Here is a 15,383-nt window from a genome sequence, read left to right as displayed (position 1 = left end):
GGGGGGGGGTGGTGGACCGGTACTTTTCAGAGGCGGTTTTGTACCGAATATGATTCATTAGTATTGCGGTACTATACTAATACCGGTATACCATACAACCCTAGCTCCCAGTGATTGGAATTGTTAAAAAAGAACTACAATGACACTAGGGACAAACATGCCAAAAAAAAGGTACATGTTCCAGCATATGTTTACATTTACATAACTTGAACAAACTATGCAGCTGATGATTCTCCCAAATCAGGGCAATGTGCTTGTTAGAACTCTATCAAACTTAAAATGATGTTTTTGTTTTATGAATCTGATAATATACACATTAAACTACCTAAATTGTAAACTGGACCGTCAGGCAACTTAATCAAATTGTCGTATTGGCTTCCTATGGCTGAAGATGACTCATTTGAGTGACAGAAAGTGACAGGAGTGAGTTGTAGCTTAGAATGAGCAAATACATGAAATATAGCTACATGACATTTATTACAATAGCATGTTGACACTAAGCCAGACCTGGGCATTCTGCGGCCCGTGGGCCGCATCCGGCCCTTTGTACGTCCCTGTCCGGCCCGTGTGAGGCCAATTATAAATTACAAAATAATTTTAAAAAGTATCTATTTCGAGTGTGCAATACAACGGTGCTGCTTTTGTTTTGAAAAGCGTTATTTGTATTACTTCCGTGTGGATGTATGCTCGTGCGCGCATCGGCAATCACAAATACAAAATAAATTTAAAAAAACATATTTGTCGTGCGTGCAATACAACTGTGCTGCTTTTATTTTGAAAAGTCTTATATGTGCGTATGTCCTCTGAGGGAAGGCGCACAGCGACAAGTGATGCCCGGTTATCCCCGAGACGCTAAAAAGAGAAAAGTTGATGACGAATGGCGTGTTTTAAAAAAGACATGGACTGCCAAGTAAAGGTAAAGCCGTGTGCTTATTTGTGGTACACACGTTGCTGTGTTTAAAGAATATAGTGTAACGACCTGCTGAAGTAGATGTTGTCTTCTTGAGTTGCGTAAATGAGAAGTGAGGAGAAGTGCGTGTGGAAGGAACGAGATATGTTGAGCTGTGTTAGTATAGCTTGCTCAATAAAAGTTTAAAAATTGCGTCAGACTTCGTGTGCACTTCTTCTGGAGCTACAATTGGTGTCAGAAGTAAAACTTTGCGCATACTGCACTGTTTGTGTGCTACGTCATCGGGAGGTACGTGCCACGTGAGGAGCTCGCTGCAAAGAGAGAGAGAGAGAGAGAGAGACTGAGAGAAAGAGAGAGAGAGGCAGCGTTTACAGGTGCAGTCACGCTGCTTGCCACGGGGGGAATTCCGCACTCAATGAAGACTCCCAGGTTTGATGGCAAGGCGAACTGGGAGGCATTTCATCCCACTTGTGACATCAATTGTAGTGTCCAGAAGAAGTGCACACCAAGTCTGATGCTCTTTTTAAACTTTTATTGAGAATGCTATACTAACACAGCTCAACTTATCTCGTTCTTTCCAAAAGGAAAACCAATCCTCACTCCTCATTTCCGCAACAGCAACGCTTCTTCCTTCTTCGCCAATCACCTTACAGGCGTGCTACGTTCACAACAAAGAGGATGCAGGATGAAGTGACAGAAATTTAAATTTTTGTATTGTAATATACATCAGGAAGTGTTGTGTAAGAAAGTGTTAAAAATAAAACCATCAAAAGCCATCTGCTTTTGTATAAAGATAAGTTAGGTTAAATGAAAATATTATTATTATCTATCTTACGGTATATCAAAAATAATTTGTGCAAAATGTAATTGAAATATTGTCGGTGCGGCCCTCCAGCAGTGCTCGGGTTGCTCATGCGGCCCCCGGTAAAAATTAATTGCCCACCCCTGCACTAAGGGCATTACAATGAGTCAACAAATCATTCTATTTTTAAAATAAGTAACATAAAAAATGAGAAGGTAACAGGACTGAGTGGGACCCACGGACATCACTAATTATGTGTGGATTTAACAATTGTTTGTTATTATTTTTTTAGCTGAGATAAGGAGTGACACAAATATGTTACAAATATATACTATTCATGAAGGATTTGAAATAATATATTTCACTGTAAAGTCTAGTTTTAAGAAGAAGAGACGGACAACAAATGCAATTATTCCAGTGCTTAAGGTAGTTTAAATTAGTTTTTTAGTTATAAATAAATAAATGGGTTGTACTTGTATAGCGCTTTTCTACCTTCAAGGTACTCAAAGCGCTTTGACAGTATTTCCACATTTACCCATTCACACACTGATGGTGGGAGCTGCCATGCAAGGCGCTAACCAGCAGCCATCAGAGGCAAAGGGTGAAGTGTCTTGCCCAGGGACACAACGGACGTGACTACGAAGGTAGAAGGTGGGAATTGAACCCCAGTAACCAGCAACACTCCGATTGCTAGTTGTATTTATATAATATGCAATCCTATTAATGTGCAGGACACTCTACTTCATTAAAAAGAAATATAGGTTATAGTTCAGTTTATTGTGCATTTACAGATTTTATTTCCTGTAGGACGCAAATGGCACCGATTTGGTGGAATGACCCGAATGATGTGGAGTAAAACTGCTGACCATGTATTGACAGTAACTTCACATTGTTGCACAGCAACGCTATTTCTTGTTGAAGTTCTAAAGAGTTTCCTCGCAAAATAATCATTTATGGCAGTCACACGCTGTAAAATTACAGTAAGGCAAAAAGAGAGCTCTTCATTCAAAGGCAAAGTCTAAGCATTTCGTAGAAGAACGACTGACTCCCTGCGTCAGAGTCCGAGGAAGATAGAGGCCCTGAAGGAATATTTAGGGACATGTGACGGGGCTCCTTGGGACCACAGCAGGAGTGAACTGGGACAACAATTGGGCCTTGGCTGTTGGGTTCAGACTGGCTCACCACAATCCCATTTTGCGTGAAGAAGCGCATGTTAAATGTCAATTAATGAACGACAGCATGCTTAGCGTGATATTTTACCACAAACATATTCCCAACCCCTTCCTGCTGCGTCTCTGATAAGAATATCATGACAAATTTATCTGACTATTTCCACAGTCTCTGTGGCACACAGTAGTAGTGCTGGTCTCGTAAGCAGTCTTACTGGATTTGAATCCCAGTCTGAGATGTGTCAGGAATTCATGTTTTAGTTGTTAAATTTGGTATGTTGTGTTAGGTTTGCAGCGTGGCGTTGTTTGCGAGACCCCAGGCTGCAAAGACAGATAGGCAATGTGCAGGTAAATATCTATTTTGTTAGGGGAAAGAACAAGAAAATGCTAGGCAAGGCTAGGCAGCACATAGCAGAACAAAGCGCACATGAAATACTCGCAGTAGAAAAGCACAAAACAACCATCCAACAACCATAAGTAATTGAACTATTTATTTCCCATCAATCAATTTTAGTACAAAAATTGCATCAAATGTAATTCCAGTTTGATTAAAATAGTGTAAAAATCCTTTCACATGAATAAAAAAAGTGTGACAAATTATGGGGGGTCCAAAAAAAATGTCAATACCAGTTGACAAGCCCAGCACTCACGCTGCGCACTACGCAGAACATAAGAAATATCTGGTGAAATGTACTATTAATATATTTTACACCAGTGACGGAGCAGGAAGGGGCTGGGAATATGTTTGCGATAAAATTTCATAGCACTCTGTCATACATTAATTGACACTTTACATGCACTTATTGACAAAAAGCGGGCCTCCCCACCGATCGCAGGGCCCTTTTGGCACAGCACATGGTCTGCATACAGGGAGAGGCGGACTTGAGTTTGGGGAATATACAGTACGTAACGGGTGTGGTCTACTTAAGGGACTTGATTGCTCGTTAAAGCTTTCTTTAGTGTTTCAAAAGGTGTGAACTTGACATGTTGCCATCTTCTTAGCGGAGGTAAACAAAGTTTTTGGCACAACCAGGAACAAGTTCTCCAGGTCAGGACCAGGCCCTTTGGCTGCGACAGGGCAAAAACGGATTCTAGATGAGGCAAAGGACCCAACAAATCACCTTAACACATTTTTTTGTTCAATATGGGTAAGGGGATTTTTTTCCCAGCAGCGACAGCGAGAAGGTTGGTTCAGATTCTAAAGTAGCAGCTTGATTGTTTCTGGGCCAGCTGGAGGTCTGCCAAGCATGGCGGGAGTTTTCACTCTGTTTGATATTTACTCCACTCCGTGGCTGAGTAGACACCGAAACAATGTCATTGGTTTCAAAGCCCGCTTTTATTGAGTTGGCGTCCACGTTAAACACAGTGAATTAAGACCCAGACAGACAAAATGGCTCATTATAATCATCTATTTGTCTTTCGCGTAAGTCCCGCCTCCCAGAGAGAGCGAGAACAGAATACAGCGAGTGTAAAGAATGCAGGAAGAGAGCAGCAGTAATATTTTTGGCATGGTGCTGAAGACTCCTGTAGGGATAATGGCGGCGTGGCGTGAGAAACTGTGTTTACCTGACGAAGGAGAAGCCTCAGGTGAAAAGTAGAAAAGTAGGTCACGCAACTTCCTCTCTGCGTTTTATCTTCTCTGCTCCGGTCCTAACATAAATGATAAATGATAAATGGGTTATACTTGTATAGCGCTTTTCTACCTTCAAGGTACTCAAAGCGCTTTGACAGTATTTCCACATTCACCCATTCACACACACATTCACACACTGATGGCGGGAGCTGCCATGCAAGGCGCTAACCAGCAGCTATCAGGAGCAAGGGTGAAGTGTCTTGCCCAAGGACACAACGGATGTGACTAGGATGGTAGAAGGTGGGGATTGAACCCCAGTAACCAGCAACTCTCCGATTGCTGGCACGGCCACTCTACCAACTTCGCCACGCCGCCCCCATCACTTATTTAAAACTATACTGCAACTTACTATTTATTTCAAACATGGAAATAAAAACTGACAATTCCAGAGTCAAACTGGCAGTGCAGGTACCAAAATCCTAAGTATTTGTAATATTAAAATTGAACATTTTAAAACCCAATACAGTCATCTTTGGCCACATTGTGCTCTAAAGTTTGCGGCTTCACTATATCGCGGATTTTTGTTGTTGTGTGAATGCTACAAAGCATTCACACATATGGTTTTCTGCACCAAAATTCATTTATTTATTCAACTTATTCTTCTTCTCCAGATTTTGGTGCACTCTACCTTCCACATTTAGTCACCCGATTCAAACCTTTCCAACTTCAAATTGTTCAGCCTATTCGGGAATCGCGGGCTTTCCCTTGACAAATTCCAAAAATTCCCAGATTTCCCAGAATTCCAGGTTTTCCGGGACATTTTTCCCATTTAAAATTAATTGGCTTTCACCATTTCCACATGTTTCAACCTATTCAAACCATTCCACCTTCAACACATTCCACCATTCTGCAAACTCATCCATCCATCCATTTTCTACCGCTTATTCCCTTCGGGGTCGCGGGGGGCGCTGGAGCCTATCTCAGCTACAATCGGGCGGAAAGCGGGGTACACCCTGGACAAGCCGCCACCTCATCGCAGGGCTCTGCAAACTCAAACAATCATTTTTCCAAGTTAAAAAAAATTCCAGGCTTTTCCAGAATTCCTTCTTTTCCAAAGCCCTATTTCCTCCCTTTTTTCTGGCGACTACTCCTTCCACATTGTTCAAAGCATTTCAACCGTTCCACCGTCAAAACATTCCTTTTAATCAGGACAAAAAACAAAGTTGTTTTTTGAAGTGGAAAAATTCCAGGTTTTCCCGAAATTTCAGGAATTCCGTAATACCATTTCTGAATTCAACATGTTACTACTTCAACATTTCTTGACCGATTTGAAAAATTCCAACACCAACCATTCCAACTCAAGTTTTTAATCATTTTCTAAAAAATTCCTGTTTTTCCGAAATTCCCAAAGTTTGGGGAAATTCCCATTGAAATCAATGGGACATTCTTCAAAGTTCCACAACTCCCACATTTTTCATCTGATTCAAACTGTTCCAACTTCAAAATATTCAGCCTGTTTGGGAATTGTGTGATCTGCTTCAACAATTTAAAAAAAAATTCCAGGCTTTCAGTGTCAACTTCAGCATTGGAGCATTCACACGCAATTCCTTCAGGAATTGCCTCATCTAGTTAAGCATGATCCACATATTTTTGGCCTAAATAAAGCATTTTCAAAAGACAGTTATATATTTTTCAATCTGTTACCTGGCACAAAAATATGTACTACATTTTTCGAACTGTAAGGCGCATTTTAAATTCTTCTTTGATTCCAATAAGAAACATACGTTTAATGTATCAAGCTTTTCATTAAAAATAAAGCCAATAATGAAATGTTTTTGCGGTCAACCTTTATTTTGAAAAGTATCGAAATACATTTTAGTACCGGGACCAAAATATTGGGTTGGGTACAACCCGAGTTCGAACTTAATCCGTCAGTATACTTGCTATTGAAGCGCTAAAAACTACCAGTACAACAAAGATGACGGGGAGAAGACGCAGTCGAAGTGGAGGCACGTAAATAAGACCGCCCACCAAACGGCGCATCCTGAAGAGACAGTCAGAAAGCGGCTTAAAGATGGTCTGTAAAACATAATCTATGCAACATTCCGACCAAATAACCACCATTACATGTTATGTAGACCACAAGAAAGTGTTTTAAATTAAGAAAAAAATCATAATATGACCCAAATTACCAAATTAGACACCAAAGAAAGTGATAAAAAATATGTGGATTTGCGGGGTTGCGAATGCATGGCAAATAGGCGGTTATTCACTGGAAGTAAATGGCAGACTTTCCATGATTGTCAGTGGATTCAAGTGTGAAAAGAAGTTAATCGCAGTTGAACATGAAAATGATGCGTCTATGTGAACTTTGACAAAAAAGTGTAGTTTTTTTTTAAAATTCTTGCTGAGTTGCAATCCCGTGGATTTAACCATCCTGCGTCCACGATGGCGTTTCGAACTACACATTTTTGTGCAGACAAGCTTATTGAACGCTGCAAAAGGACGCTCCCCGCCCAATGAAAAACTCCCTCCTTGTGTCCTCAGGGCATCGCCAGAAGCTGGAGGACGCACCCAAGTCGGGCCTCTTCTCAGACCGCCTCAGTGAGCTGGAGAGGATGAGGGTGAGAGTGACGGTGCCCGCTCAGGCCGCGCGTCCCGCACTCGCCACGGCGGCCAACACGTTCAACCCGCAGGGACAGACGCAGATTACTGGTGAGCCCAGCACGCATCCCCCCTCCCCAAGCCACCCCGACTCCCCAGCCCTCGGTCACCATGGCGACACACAACCTCTTAAAAGTCTTCAGCAGTGGATTTGAGATTAGAATTGAGGTTGTGGCCTCACCTTCACCAAGAAGTACTGTCCAACACTTGTTGCTGCTTGTTTGCTGTGTTGACAAGATGGATGTCTGCCAGCTGTGCTGCTGCATGGACATCAAGCTCTACAAGATAAACAATACTTGTATTTAACCGAGGATGTTACAAAATATGTCCAAATCGCATTTCATGTAAACTTCTTTATCTTTCTCTGCTTCCTGCCTTTGCTTCTTTCCCTCCTCCACATTCAGACCCGCGTCAGTCTCAGTCCTCTCCCCCCTGGTCTTACGAACAGACGTATCCGTCCTACCTGAGTCCCATGGCGTCCCCCTCAGTCCACTCCACCACCCCCCTCTCTTCCAGCCGAGGCACCGGCCTGCCCGCCATCAGCGACGTGCCTCGACGCTTGGCAGGTAGAGACGCTTCTTCTGTGTAGTCGCTCATTTTATTGCTGTATTAATCACTAATAACTCATTATAGCTTCATATTAGTCACTAATAACTAATTGTATCTCTGTATTAATTACTAATAACTAATTTTAGCTACATATTAGTCATTAGTAACTAATTTTAGCTACACTAATACAGTGAAAACTCGATTTACGAACTTTATTGGTTCGTCAACATGGTTCGCCAGCCGAAAAGTCTGTCTAGTAAAGCAGAGTTCCCCATAAGAATCAATGTAAACATGAATAATTAGTTCTAGCCTCGAAAAAAGTCATTATTTTAGTGAAAAAAAACTGCCTACTTTAAATATAGTATATATAATATATACATATATGTATGTATATATTTATACATATAATATATACATATATATGTACGTATATATTTATATATTTATACACATATATGTATATATATATATATATATATATATATACATATATACATATATATATATTTATTTATACACATATATTTATATATATATATATATATATATATATATATATATATATATATATATATATATATATATATATATATATATATATATATATATATATATATATATATATATATATATAAGCCACTAACAAGAGCTTTGACATCAGATGACCTCCTGTCACCTGCAACAATTCGTCTACAAAAAGTGTAGGAATCTTTGAGGAAAGGCAAATAAGTCTCTCGTGGGAGCGTCTTGGATGTCGGGATTTGTTTACTTTTTGTTTCTGGCTGCGAGCCTTTGATCCCAGAGGGATTGTGGGTAATAACAGGCTTGTTGGGAAGGTGGGGGCGGGGGTTAATAACAGGCTTGTGGCCTGACAAATAAAGTGATTTATGGGCAATACGCCACGCTCACAAGGCATTGTGGGTAATTGCATTAGCCTGCCTCTTTGCTGTAGCAGATGCATCTTGCTTTCAATTTGTCCCTGATGCAAAAACACCCTCAACTCCATCACCCGTCCCCACCCCTTCCGTGTAAAATCCCAACAAGTTCTCTCTGCCTACACCTGTATCACTTTTCTCTTCTAGACGCTCTTTAAACATCTGCAGCTTTAATTGTGTTTCATCAAGAGCCTCGTGCGCACACTTGAATAACGCCTAAGTCAGTGGTTCTCAAACTTTTTCACCAAGTACCACCTCACAAAAAAACTTGGCTCTCCAAGTACAGTACCACCGTAATGACTTACATTAAAATACAGTAGCATAGTAGGCCTAAGTATTTGTTAAAAACAAGGCAGAGGTTTTATTTCACAATACACAAAGTTTGAACAGTAACTGCTTTTGAATATACGGAAATAAAACACTGTACTTTAATTAAGTCATTCTTTGGCGTATCACTAGATCAGTGGTTCTTAACCTGGGTTCGATCGAACCCTAGGGGTTCGGTGAGTCGGGCTCAGGGGTTCGGCGGAGGTCAAAACACACCCGACTCATCGTGTAAATAAAAACTTCTCCCTATCGGTGTATTACGGATACGGCAACAGCAGAAGTCAGACTGATTTGCAAGTGTGTATTTTGTTGTGAGTTTATGCACTGTGTTGGTTTTGTTGTTTGAACAAGGTGATGTTCATGCGCGGTTCATTTTGTGCACTAGTAAAAAAACATGGTAACGCTTTAGTATGGGGAACATATTCCCCATGAATTAGTTGCTTATTAACATGCAAATTAGTAACATATTGGCTCTTAACTAGTCAGTATTAAGTAATTATTAATGCCTTATTCGGCATGACCTTATTATAACCCTAACCCTAACCCCAACCCTAAACCTAACCCGAACCCTAACCCGAACCAAATAACTCTAAATTAAGTCTTTGTTACTTAGAATATGTTCCCCATACTAAAGTGTTACCAAAAACATATGTATAATAACTTTGTTTTGAATTTGGAAAAAAAAGGAGGGTTCGGTGAATGCGCATATGAAACTGGTGGGGTTCGGTACCTCCAAAAAGGTTAAGAACCACTGCACTAGATGGAGCCCGCGCACCACGAGCTGTACACGTACCACAGTTTGAGAATCACCGTCCTAAGTGATGTAACCGAGACTCATGTGGATCATGTTGACACCTCAGTAACACAATCTTACCATACAAGCCGGCAGAAACTGATACAATGCTTAGGTGCTAAGTGCCCCGCCTCTCAACACACACACACACACACACACACACACACACACACACACACACACACACACACACACACACACACACACACACACACACACACACACACACACACACACACACACACACACACACACACACACACACACACACACACAGGCATGCAGTCCACCTCATGTGTGGCAAAAGGTCAACCAGTCAATTCTGATTTCGGAAGTGTTTTGTCAAAAACGTCCATCTGCCATAAAATGGCTTCTGGCGCGTAATCACAAAACCCCTTGGCACCAGGACCAGAACCAAGGTGTTAAAATGCGCTCTGAGATCATGGCGGAGACGACCACCTATTATTTCTCTGAGAATAAGACTTGAGGAAGTTGAGAAAAAGGCTTTAATTGGCAGCATATGCTAGCTTGCACATAAACACTGAAACCCCCGCCCCACTCTGTCCCCTCTCCGCTCGCCCGTCCTCCACCAGCAGACGCGGTGACACGGAAGACGCCTTGTGATTTACGATAAGAGCGCCGTGACTGCGTTTCGCCACTAAGGGGAGACAAAAAGGGGAGTGAGACCTCCCATTATCCATAAACTCTGCACCCAGCGTCGCACTCAACCGCAGCCAGTTAGCGGTTTTTAGCGGGTATTTTTTAAAGGGGGCGGGGGGGCGGCAAAGTGAGGGTGAGACACACACACACGCACACACACACCCACGCATACACACACATGCTGGAGCCGACGGGAGGCGAGCGAAGAAGCCACATCAGAGCTGAGGCCCGCCTCATTATGGATCTCATGGAAACTGTTCGGGCACAAAGTGTTTCCACATGTGCAGCTCCTGATTCATAGACACACACACACACACACACATTTGCATGTACACCCGCGCAAACAAACTTTAAAATACATGCACAATGTGTGCAGTTTTGTCAGCGAGACTGAAGCTAATTAATCAAACAATAAAAAGTTGATCCCACAAAAATATTTTATACTATTCTTCCCATATAGTTAAAAGTTAAAAGTTAAAGTTAAAGTACCAATGATTGTCACACACACTAGATGTGGTGAAATTTGTCCTCTGCATTTGACCCATCCCCTTCATCACCCCCTGGGAGGTGAGGGGAGCAGTGGGCAGCAGCAGTGCCGCGCCCGGGAATCATTTTTTTGGTGATTTAACCCCCAATTCTAACCCTTGATGCTGAGTGCCAAGCAGGGAGGTAATGGGTCCCATTTTTATAGTCTTTGGTATGACGCGGCCGGGGTTTGAACTCACAACCTACCGATCTCAGGGCGGACACTCTAACCACTAGGAAATAAATCCTGTAAGCAGAAACAATCTGTTCCAGGGTCAAACTCCTGCCTTTATTAACTGTACAGACCATGTCTTAGGTAACATTTTACTCATTCTAGCTGTGTCCCAATCCAATATTGATTCCGGCTATCAGTCAGATTTCAGCAAAAAAACAAATATTGGATAATTGCGTCTAAAATCTGCGATACAAGCAGTCATGCAGCGTGTTTACTTGTGCAAACCTGGACAGCCAGTTAACATCTAAATGTCCTCCAATAATCACACAAGGTTGGTCTTTTCATGTATTTTAGTCAAGACATTTACAAAAGGTAAACATGCTTGGCTGTAGGCTACTAGGACCCAGCAGCTACACAACAGCTAAGCACAACATAGCACACAAGCTAGACGTATGTAATATAAATGGTAATGGTAAATGGGTTATACTTGTATAGCGCTTTTCTACCTTCAAGGTACTCAAAGACACTATTTCCACATCCACCCATTCACACACACATTCACACACTGATGGCGGGAGCTGCCAAGCAAGGCGCTAACCACGACCCATCAGGAGCAAGGGTGAAGTGACTTACTCAAGGACACAAAGGACGTGATGTGGTTGGTAGAAGGTTTGCAGGCACGGCCACTCTCCCAACTGCGCCACGCCGTCCCAAAATAAGTGTCCTTAATTGGACAATATTGCAGTCTAAAACAGCACATTTGTCAATATGAACAAGTATCAAATATGTATAGTTACACATTACTTAAAGTCTACTAGGCAGAAGTGTATTCAAAAGTATCCAGTAACAAAGGTGTCAGCATCATTCAACCTACTGCATCATGGGCTTAAATTAATTAGTTTTTGCGGCCATTAGGTGTCACCAAAAAACAATTACTTCTCCACTTCAACTTAAAGATAGCATAAGACCATTCCAGATGGTTAATAAGTAGGTTCAGGGCCACCCTGCCTTAAATTCAGAACACGCGTTGAGCGTAGCGCTGGTCTGGGATCTGAGAAGCGAATGTAAAATGTCACTTAATGGATGACGGGGCGCTTAATGTGAAATTTTACAGCAAACGTTATTTATTTCCACTCGCTTCCCGCTCTGTCGCTGATAGGAATATGATGTGACCTTTCCCCAAGGTCACCTGTTCAGTGGCCACTTTCGTAAACATCACAGATTATTTAAACCTACTTTTTTTTCTACATCTGAAACAACTTCACTCTCAATAACGCTAACACAATTTTGTTTTGTAAACTTGAAGATGATTCAGTTGTACTTAATCAATGGGCTTGTTTTAGTTCTGTGTTCTGCTAAGTGGCCTTGTGGTTAGAGTGTCCGCCCTGGGATCAGTAGGTCGTGAGTTCAAACCCTGGCCGAGTCATACCAAAGACTATGAAAATGGGACCCATTACCTCCCTGCTTGACACTCAGCATCAAGGGTTGGAATTGGGGGTTAAATCACCAAAATGATTCCGGGGCGCGGCCACCGCTGCTGCTCACTGCTCCCCTCACCTCCCAGGGGGTGGAACAAGGGAATGGGTGAAATGCAGAGGATAATCTCACCACACGTAGTGTGTCTGTGACAATCATTGATACTTTAACTTTAAGTCCCAATGGATCTGGTGGCACACAGCAATAGCGGCCATCTTGAAAGACGGAATGTACTGGTTTCAAATCCCAGGCAAAGCTGAGAGAGTAAGGTTTATAATTTTGCTTTATATATGCAAACATTGTTATTTGTTCATGAAGTTATGTTTCAATGATATTTGTACAAAACTTGTAATATTGAACAATTAATTTTCCATGAATTTGTTTTAGTACTAAACATACATTAAATTAAATTGAAGTTTGATTTAAAAAGTATAAATATCGTATCACATAAATAAATAAGTGTAAAAAAAGGAAAGTTATGCCTTGAGCCCCAATTTAACTAAATAGGGTAGTTATTTTTATACTTTGTATAATTATAATGTATATTGTATTATGTATGTATTATAATGTATATGTATGTATGTATTATAATGTATATATATAATATATACTTAATTTTATACATTGTTCTCTGTTTGACTCATTTCACTTGATCAAACCTTTTCTGATATTCCACACTACAAAATAATAAAAGTATTTATGCTGATATCTGTATCAGATCAATATCTGTATCGGCTAACAATCAAAGCTACAATATCAGTAATGGAACACCTGTAACTAAATTAGCACAGTTTTAAAATGTTGGAAGTGTAAAAAGAAGCAAAGTAGTAACTAGTATGGTGACGATTACTGCTTTGAACGTGAGCCTTTGTCTTCTCTTTTCACCTACTTCTTCGTGTCTTGCAAAAAGCCAAAGAAAACGCGTGCAGAGCTACTAGAAAATGTGTGTTGATGTTGGTAAGCTAACAGTTTATCTTGTTGTTGTCCTCCAGGGTCCTCAGACCTGAGTCCCTTCCCGGGTCAGTTTGAGCGGCAGTTCCCGGGCCTGTCGTCGCTGACGGAGAGTCGCTTCAGCAGCCCCCGCATGCACTACCCGGCCACCTTCACCTACACACCGCCCGTCACCTCGGCCATGTCGCTGGGCGGCGCCCACTACCACACGTACCTCCCGCCGCCCTACCCGGGCTCCACCCAGAGCCAGAGCGGACCCTTCCAGACCAGCAGCACCCCCTACTTGTACTACGGCGCCTCATCCGGCTCCTACCAGATCTCCATGGTGCCCGGAGGGGACCGCTCGCCGTCCCGCATGGTGCCGCCGTGCACCAGCGCCTCCACGGGCACCTCGCTGGTAAACCCCAACCTGCCCGGCCAGACCGAGGGCGGGGTGGACGGGGACGGGAGCCACAGCAACTCCCCCACTGTCCTCAACCCGGGCGGCCGCATGGATGAGGCCGTGTGGCGGCCATACTGACGACAGCACGTGACTGAAAGGAGATTTTTTTCTCCAACAAACAAACTCCTGACTTGTGCGAACTCGTCTTCCTGGAATGTCGGGAAGGAAAAAAGGCTCGCAGCAAACGAGCGACCAGCAGCTAACTCAGTAAGGGAAGCCTTTTATTTTGTACCAAAAGCTTATTTTGCATGTTTTCGTATGGGACAGACGCACTGAGAGGACAGTTATTTAAAGTGTACATTGCTTCCTGTTAACTTATGAAGCCATAACTTATCTATTTTCAAAACTTGAGTCTTTGCAACGAACTTCAAAAAGTGACCTAATTTAAGACTTTTGTTCTTCCCAAAGATGAGCGAGTCCAAGCTTGGATATTTATTGAGCGCCACGTCGTCCTTCAGTTACTACGATCCTCACACGCACACCTTGGACGCTACGTCCTGCAGACAATCAGTGAAGTCGCGATAAAAGAGCTCAGGACCAAAATACCCCAACACACACACACACACTTTTTTATTGATTTCCAAAAAAAGACGACTTTGTGAAAGTTTGTCAGAGTGTTTGACGCTCGCCTCGTCTTCCTTCCTTTTTGTCCTTAATAATTGACGAAGCACTTATTCTCCATCTCCTTTGGAACGTCACATGACCTCAACCCGTTGCCTGATTGGCTCATAACTGTCAACGAAACCGGAGTTTGTGTCGTCCTCTGTGATCATGTTTGATGTACCAAATGTTCTTAAATTTAGTAGCATTTTGTACCAGTGATTTCTTTTTTCAGGTGAATTTCCAAAAAAGGTCGTTTGATATTCCAAAGAGTCTGAATTTTGTAAGATTCTCTACAAAAGGGGTGCAATAAGTGAAAGAAAAATCAACAAATGATGTTTCCTTTGTAGCATTATTAGCAATCTTTGTGAAATTCTCAATAGAATTCAAGTATCATTTTTGATTGTGACCTCACTGCCAGCTTCTCCATTTGTTATTCCACAAAATACTGTTTGACTCATTGTAGGAGGATTTTCTACCAAAATAAATGCTGTCTAATTTGGGGGGGAAAATATTTTTGCTGGGTCAAAAAACTTAATTAAATCAAATTGACTTTGCTTTTAGCACATTCTTCAAATACTTTTGTCAAATTTGGTTCAAAAATGGTTTAATTGGTAGCTTTTCAAGGTACAGTACCTTGTTCCGAAAAGTCAGACAAAAGCCAAAACAATATTTTCATATGAAATTATGTAAATGTAATGACATTTATTCGACACACTCACAAAAAAAGAACACATTTTATAGAAAATTACAGTTTTATATGCAGAAAACAATGTGAAATACATATAAATCATCAATGAAATATATCAAAATAAACATTTAACACAATGTT

At 41.6% G+C, this 15,383-nt stretch overlaps 1 protein-coding gene across 1 annotated transcript in view; it reads left to right on the top strand.

The window, feature by feature from the left end:
- The window catches only part of runx2b (RUNX family transcription factor 2b), a 47,314-nt gene extending 32,260 nt beyond the window's left edge, over nt 1-15,054 (top strand). The window contains 3 exon segments of the mRNA XM_062044930.1: nt 7,002-7,169; nt 7,523-7,684; nt 13,551-15,054. Coding sequence (XP_061900914.1) covers nt 7,002-7,169; nt 7,523-7,684; nt 13,551-14,029 — 809 coding nt within the window. The 3' untranslated portion in view covers nt 14,030-15,054.
- The last annotated feature ends 329 nt before the right edge of the window (nt 15,055-15,383 follow it).

Source organism: Entelurus aequoreus, linkage group LG04 (assembly GCF_033978785.1).
Source record: "Entelurus aequoreus isolate RoL-2023_Sb linkage group LG04, RoL_Eaeq_v1.1, whole genome shotgun sequence".
In the NCBI taxonomy this organism is placed as follows: Eukaryota; Metazoa; Chordata; class Actinopteri; order Syngnathiformes; family Syngnathidae; genus Entelurus; species Entelurus aequoreus.
The sequence above is the reverse complement of the archived record's forward strand: the minus strand, read 5'-3'. Positions and strand labels throughout refer to the sequence as shown.